The sequence below is a fragment of the Triticum dicoccoides genome, chromosome 4B (genome assembly GCF_002162155.2).
Source record: "Triticum dicoccoides isolate Atlit2015 ecotype Zavitan chromosome 4B, WEW_v2.0, whole genome shotgun sequence".
Lineage (NCBI taxonomy): Eukaryota > Viridiplantae > Streptophyta > Magnoliopsida > Poales > Poaceae > Triticum > Triticum dicoccoides.
The window spans coordinates 395,774,781-395,782,691 of record NC_041387.1 but is presented as its reverse complement, the minus strand read 5'-3'; the positions used below and the strand labels follow the sequence as shown (position 1 = coordinate 395,782,691).

General features: G+C 44.3%; 1 protein-coding gene across 1 annotated transcript in view; it reads right to left on the bottom strand.

Annotated features, from left to right (window-relative positions):
- Positions 1 to 753: 753 nt before the first annotated feature.
- The window catches only part of LOC119292689, a 25,618-nt gene continuing 18,460 nt past the window's right edge, over positions 754 to 7,911 (bottom strand). Inside the window, exons 2-4 of the mRNA XM_037571433.1 lie at positions 2,196 to 2,536; positions 1,354 to 1,423; positions 754 to 1,111 (exon numbers count right to left, since the gene is read on the bottom strand). Coding sequence (XP_037427330.1) covers positions 1,085 to 1,111; positions 1,354 to 1,423; positions 2,196 to 2,536 — 438 coding nt within the window. The 3' untranslated portion in view covers positions 754 to 1,084. The remainder of the gene's footprint in view (positions 1,112 to 1,353; positions 1,424 to 2,195; positions 2,537 to 7,911) is intronic.

Here is a 7,911-nt window from a genome sequence, read left to right as displayed (position 1 = left end):
AAGCATATATTCCTAAGGTGTCATCATCCATTACAAGGTTCAATATGTGGTCACTGCCACATAGGTTTCTTTACCATAGGAGCATTGCTACACATACAATGCTCTTTGTCCGATTAGTGTCCGATGGTACACATTCAGCCATCCATTACTTAGAACAAAATGACAGCACCCCACTGGATCAATTATTGGATAGAAATCAGACACATGAGTGTCATGCGCACGAAAGTTCCGTTACTATAAAGAGAAAATTTATCACACATATTCATTGTTTATATGTGCAGAATTTATGAATGATGCAGAGAATGATGAAGAAAGTGCATACATGCATGACAGAAACAGAGTGAATGTTGCTTCTCCACTATCGTATACCTCCGATCAGTATGGCGTCCAGGAATACAATAAACATAATTCAGTTTCTACAGCCTGGAAGTTAGCACTGATAGGCCTTACCTTGGATCAGGTCAAAACGAATGACCACAAGATTTTATTAGTACAGACTGCAGACCAAAAATTCCTCCTAAACACTTTTTGTTGACCTCTGTATCGATTTGTTCAGTACTTCAACTCTTCAGTTTAGCATTCTAAACAAGCTATCGAAGACCCCAATGATGTTGAAAACAAGGTATGCTACTACATATAGTTTTAAGGCACACAATTAAACAACATCAGGAGACAAATTAAGCTTACATGCTGATCCTAAATACTACAACGAAATGGTTGACAGAATATGCAGGTCAGTTTGGCACTATAAGTTCCCAATCATTAGCTCGCCTCAGGGGTAAAACAAGCGTCCATATAGTAAAGTACCAAATCACATGAGCAGTGTTGTAATCAGTCATGTAGATATTGTAGAAGATCACTGATTTTAACCAGTTCTGTAGTAGCTGTATAACTTCACTGATTTTGGAAGCTTTGTAAGACTAATTCCCAAATTCTATCTGGTAGTAATTAAAAACATTCCATACCTTGAGAATACTCGTATATATTTCCATCATGAACTCAATATATGTGTGAATAAACCGATAAGTAAATCAATATGGTGCATACTCTAAAAGCTCAGAGATCTTTGATTTCGTAGAAGTTATTAATCTTCTACTCGGTTCAGAAATACCTACAGAAAAAGGGAGTACATTTCAAGCTCCAGAATATGATCGTGCAAATGGTGAACTGAATAAAGCTATAATGGACCAGTATAATATACTACATGGAGCATAAATCTGCAACATGAATTTTGTAGTTATAGTATTATTACTCTCTTCGAAAATGAAAATTTGCTTGCAGCATGGGTATGAAGTATGCATAACCGTGCACAATCAAGGATTGAAGTCCAAATCTCAGCATGTTCCACATCACCTGAACATCACCGTATCCCCAATTAATAAAAAATATTGTTACTCCTGGACTCCTGGTTGCCATGAAATTTCTGCAATAAAGAGGGAACAATTCAGTACAAAGAGAGATAACAGAGAGAACAGAGACGTAGTGTTGTTGTGCGTTGTGCTCCCTCACCTCCCGGCCCTACAACCTGAAACCACCGGCGCCTCTACACTGCAACCCGTATGCACATACGTCCCTCTCCCTCGCCCGACACAAGACACACAAGCTAGCACCGGCTGATTTTTGCTACATACCCAAGCTGGATGACCTCCCGAGGCTATTGCCGCGTGAGATCCAGAGTTCCAGACATCGGCGTCGCCGACGCAATTGCTGCGTCGTGCCGCAACTTCAGCCGGCCAGTCACACGCGTCCTCCGGTGACTGCCGCACCGCCACCCCAGCGCACAGACGCCCGTGCCCTCAGGCCGCCGCCCCCTCTGGTCTTGCAGCCCAGAGAGGACGAGAACGACATGCTTAGGAGAGAGGGATGGGATCCTACATGATTCGCTGCCGGCCTGCCGCCACCAATGATGCCTCCACCCGCCGCCGATGTTTCAAAAGGGAGAGATGAACGAGAGGACCGGGAGGGGGTAGGTTTGCTCCACCGCCTCGATCCTTCTCTGGCTCGCCTTAGGCGTCATGAGCGGCGACATCAGGAGTTAGCCGAGGTTGGCTGCGATGGGACCCTAGAGTTTGTTCGAGAGGAGAGAGCTGCGAGACCGCGAGAGGGAGATGGGGTTGTGATTTCCTTGGGGTCGGGGGACTGGGAATGGGTCTCGACTGGGTACCACACAGACGGATCGAGGAGGAAGAGGCAACCTGAGGGTGTGGTGGTGCTCGACTGGGTGCTGGCTGTCCGTGGCTCGTCGTCCTGCACCGGTTGCTCCCGCCAATCTGCTGAGGAAGAGAAGAGGAACGACAACGTGGATGGAGGGGGGACGACCACGGGCTGTTGCAGTCGAGGTAGAGGCCTCCTGGTCGACGACGAGCTGCTGGATGAGCTCGAGCGCCCACCTTCTGTCGGCTCTACGACGGATCCGCCGGCCGGATCTGGCCACAGCGACCACCGGAGTGGCAAGGCCTAGCCCTCTCTCCGCCAGATCGGTCGGGGAGGGGAGCTCCTGGCCTTGGTCGAAGGGAGGAGGGAGGCTGAGACCCAGCTAGGCCAGGCGCATGGTCGCCTCCCGATGTGCATGATTGCTGGGGGGAGGAGGTGGTGGTGCCGTGGCGGCCGGCTGGGGAGGGAGGTCTGTGGTGGCCGGCTGATCCGTATGTAGTAGCTCGATGGGCGGCGGCGCAGGGAGAGAGGGAGGGCTTGGGAGTTGGGAGAGGTAGGTCGGAGGTTGGGGGTGTTTTTTTGGCTGCGTACGTGGGTGGGGTTGGGGCGAGGGAGGGAAAAAAACAGCAAGAAAAAAGGTTGAAAGTGGTGGGACGAAAATAAATCGTGAAGGCTATTCATCAACTTATACATTAATTTAGCCCGCGCGGCAACACGCCGCGCCCTTCGGTAAGTCCTGACTATGTAGACTATGGTCCAAACAGTAAAACAATAAATAGTTATTAGCAAATATGCCCATGCGTTGCAACGGGGGAGAAAAAAATTATGTGCTAACCAAATAAGTATGACTCAATACCTTGATATACGAGCGTATTTTAACACAGTGGCTCATCATGTTGCCATTTACTTTTTTTTCTCACCCTTGTTCTTGATCACAATGCATTCGACGTCGTAAATACCAAAGCTATGAGCTTGCCAGTGCAAACCACACTTGTCATTATGTTGCGTAAGGGTATGTTTAAAATTTTAAAACAAATCTCATTGACCACGAACTACTCCCAATGCCAAGACATATAAATACTTTCTAAAAACTAATCAAATCCTAGGCATAAAATACTTTTGAATCGGTGAACAATTTTTCGAATCGACAAACATTTTTTTTTATTTTTGGGTTTCTAAAAAAATCACGAACATTAGTTTTGTTTACAAATATTTTTAAAATATATGAACAGTTTTTGAATTCATTAACATTTTTCGACTCAATAAATATTTTTTGAATCGATGAACTTTTTAAAAAATTGGGGAAGGAAGGTTTCAAAAAATATTTATTTTTATTTATGTGAACATTTTCTAAAACATGAACATGAGGTTGACCTCGCCGGAGTCCGGCCCGAGCCCGGCCCGCCTCGTAATCCGCGCCCCCAGATCCAGATCCGAATATGAGGTTGACCCCGAATTTTTGCTAAGTCCCCGAGTATTTTTGACATTTTCATGCCATGTTTGACCTGTCATATCTCTCCATCCGTAGCTCCGTTTTGTGCGTGTAATATGTCAAATTGTTCGCCTCAATGAGTACATCATTTCATTCCATTGTATAATATTCATTTGAGGTCATCTTGATGCCTGAATCATTGTTGCAAGAGTGCTTCATAATGTTTTCTGCTGTCTGTTAACAGAACGAGCTCATTTGTCATTTTTGCCATGATTGATGTGTGCATCCTATGAGGTTGATGTCTACATGTGTTCTGATCTATGCTATGTCTTCTTTAAATAGGTGCTTACCATGTATTTTTATGATCAATGTGGTGATTAGCACAAGCATGCAAACTAGGCATCATGATGTTGCTGATTTTAGTCCCTGTTCTGCTGTTATTTTGATGCCATGTAAACTTGTTGCTACAGAGAGATCCATGCATATTTTGAGATACTTCAGTAAGGGTGTTTTGAACATGTGGTTGTTGTCTATCCATTAATGCCCTTGGTTGCAATTATGGAGTAGTCTAGCATGTCATTTTCGTGCTCTACTTTTGCTTCAAAATGTTTCCTGGCAGATTGTTTACATGTTATTCAACTTTGCCAAGGTTGTTGTAGTTGATCCTTGCATGCTATGAACTTGTTCTTGCCTTGGTTTGTTTCATAAACATGTCTTCTTGATGATGCTATGCTTATCTTGTCATGCAATGACTTGTGGTGAGTGAATCAAGCTTGTTAAGTAGGTTACTTGCTGTTGCTGTTTTGCTAGGCTGAATCTGTTATTTCGTGATGCTATGTAAACCTGCTTCTACAAATCATTCTATGCATAATATGGAGATGTCCACTAAATATGTTTTGTTCTACATGTCTTGCTATATCCATCAATGCCCCTGGTTGCATTTATAGCTTGCTGTAACTTGTTGTTATCTTGCTCCAAAGTTGCTTGATAATGTTGCTGTCAGCCTGTTAACATCAAGTTCAGTTGTTGCCATGTGTTTTCCTAGTGTTCCATGCATCCTATGGACTTGCTCTTGCCATGCTTAGCTTCATAAACATGTCTTCTTACTGTTGGGTGCCTTGCCATGCCATGTTTTGCTCTGCAGTGAGTTGCACAAGCTCACCAACATGCCTTCATAATTCTGTTTCTGCCATGTTTGAATCTGTAATATAACTTGCTATCTTTACGTGGGTGCCATCATATTTTCTGCTCCTTTTTGGCTCATGGTCAGTAAAGAACATTTGATCTATGCATTTAGTAGTGTCATGCCATGACTTTGTTTTCCATGATAAGTTCCTGTAACATGTTGTTTGATAGCTCTAAACATTGCAACCTGATGTTATTTTCTGCAAAGTTTGAATTGTTATTACTTGCAATCTTACCATGTGTGTTTGAGCATGTTCTAGTGATTTCTGGAGATAGCTCAGTGTTCATGTTTTGTTATGCTTTACCTGTACATCATGCCCATGTCTTCTGTTTTCTTTTTGAGGTCCTGTAGCATGTTGTTTTGATGCTTGCAATATGCCTAGTTGCTATTTTGGACAGCTTGTCCTTTAAACTTGTTTCATGTGTGTGTGTTGAACCGTTGCTCCGTTTTGAGTGTGCTCTATATGAAACTTGCTTAGAATTGCATGTAGCTTCATATTATCATGTTGCATCCATGTTTTGAGGTGTTTGCTTGATGTTTGTATTCTTTTTGCATCAATGCCATGTTTAACTTGTTTTTGCTCATATCTTCTAGGCCGTAGCTCCGAACTAAATGAACTTTATATGTAACTTGACTAGAATCTCGTGTAGATCATCTTTGTGCATCTTAACTTGATGTTTAACAACATGAACATAAGGTTTATTCAGATCTGGACCAATTTCGAAATATGCATATGAGGACTTACCAGAATTGTTATATGTTGTTCCCGGCCTTAATTTAAACTTGCCTTGATGTGTTGCTCTTGTTTGCATCATCTCTTGCCATGAGTAGCTTCATGTAGCTTTGTCATGCATCATGCTTGTTGTGCATCATGTCATGTTCATGTGTGGTGTGTTTACCATGTTGTGTGCTTCTTCTCGATAGTTCCTGTTTCGTTGCGATCGTGAGGATTCCTTCGTCTACGCTTGGTTCGTCTTCGTGGCTTCATCTTCTTCATGGACTCGTTCTTCCTTGCGGGATTTCAGGCAAGATGACCGCTACCCTAGATCTCACTACTATCATTGATATGCTAATTGCTTCGTTCTATCGCTTTGCTGCGCTACCTATCACCTGTTTATCAAGCCATCCCAAATTGCCATGAACCTCTAATCTTTGACACCTTTCCTATGCAAACCATTGTTTGGCTATGTTACCACTTTTGCTCAGCCCCTCTTATAGCGTTGCTAGTTGCAGGTGAAGTTGAAGATTTCTCCATGGTGGACAGGATTTTGGTTGGGATATCACAATATCTCTTATATTATTAATGCATCTATATACTTGGTAAAGGGTGGAAGACTCGGCCTTTTGCCTAGTGTTTTGTTCCACTCTTGCCGCCCTAGTTTCCGTCATACCGGTGTTATGTTCCCGGATTTTGCGTTCCTTACGCGGTCGGGTGATTTATGGGACCCCCTTAACAGTTCGCTTTGAATAAAACTCCTCCAGCAAGGCCCAACCTTGGTTTTACCATTTGCCTCACCACCACCTATCCCTTTCCCTTGGGTCGGCCAACCCAAGGGTCATCTTTATTTTAGCCCCCCCCCCGGGCCAGTGCTTCTCTAAGTGTTGGTCCAAACCGAGCAACCTGCGGGGCCACCTCGGGGCAACTCGAGGGTTGGTTTTACTCATAGCTTGACTTATCCGGTGTTGCCCTGAGAACGAGATATGTGCAGCTCCTATCGGGATTGTCGGCGCATCGGGCGGCTTTGCTGGTCTTGTTTTACCATTGTCGAAATGTCTTGTAAACCAGGATTCCGAGTCTGATCGGGTCTTCCTGGGGAAGGTATATCCTTCGTTGATCGCGAGAGCCTATCATGGGCTAAGTTGGGACACCCCTGCAGGGTATAATCTTTCGAAAGTTGTGCCTGCGGTTATAGGCAGATGGGAATTTGTTAATGTCCGGTTGTAGATAACTTGACACCAGATCCGAATTAAAACGCATCAATCGCGTGTGTAGCCGTGATGGTCTCTTTTCAGCGGAGTCTGGGAAGTGAACACGGTCTTTGGGTTATGTTTGACGTAAGTAGGAGTTCAGGATCACTTCTTGATCATTACTAGTTGACGACCGTTCCGCTTGCTCTCTTCTCGCTCTTATTTGCGTCTGTTAGCCATCATATATGCTTAGTCGCTGCTGCAGCCTCACCACTTTACCCCTTCCTTTCCCTTCAAGCTTTGCTAGTCTTGATACCCATGGTAATGGGATTGCTGAGTCCTCGTGGCTCACAGATTACTACAACAACAGTTGCAGGTACAGGTTATGCGATGATCATGACACGAGAGCGATGCTTGCTTGCGTTGAGTTCTTCTTCTGCTTCTTCTTCGATCAGGGGATAGGTTCCAGGTCGGCAGCCTGGGCTAGCAGGGTGGATGTCGTTTGAGTTTCTGTTTGTGTTTCATCCGTAGTTGGATGATGCTCTTATGTATTGTGATGTTGTATTTGTGGCATTGTATGCCTCTTGTATGTATCCCCATCTATTATGTAATGTTGATGTAATGATATCCACCTTGCAAAAGCGTTTCAATATGCGGGTCTATCCTTGGTGGGACCTTCGAGTTCCTTTTCGATAGGGTCGCATATTGGGCGTGACAAGTTGGTATCAGAGCCTCGACCGACCCTAGGAGCCCCCTTGATTGATCGTGTAGTTTGGCCGTTGTTGAGTCTAGAAGAAAACTGTTTTCAGAGTCTAGTTATATCGGAGAGTAGGAATTCTTTTTACTCCTCATCCCCTTCGTCGCTCTGTTAAGGAATCTTGACGTAGGTGTTTTGAACTACTCCTCTTCCTCTTCGAATTTTTCTTTAGGATCACGCAGTTGGTTTTCCGATCGTTGGTTCTCAGCTCTTTTCATCCGGTGCATTTCTCGTCAAGTCGACTCGAGTCCCTTCATCTTTGAGTTCAATCCTCTGTTGTTTTCTTTTCCCACCCGCCCACCCCTCTTCTTCTCGGAACCGGAGTCCGTAATCGAGTATCCATCCTACTCGTGCGAAGTCTTTGCTTTCTTTCCTCAATGATTTTAACCAGTGTTGTCTCTTCAAGTTATTCGTCGTTTTCCCCTTCCAAGTTGATTTTGTTTTCCCGCCCTCCCTCCCTTTTTCTTCCCGGAG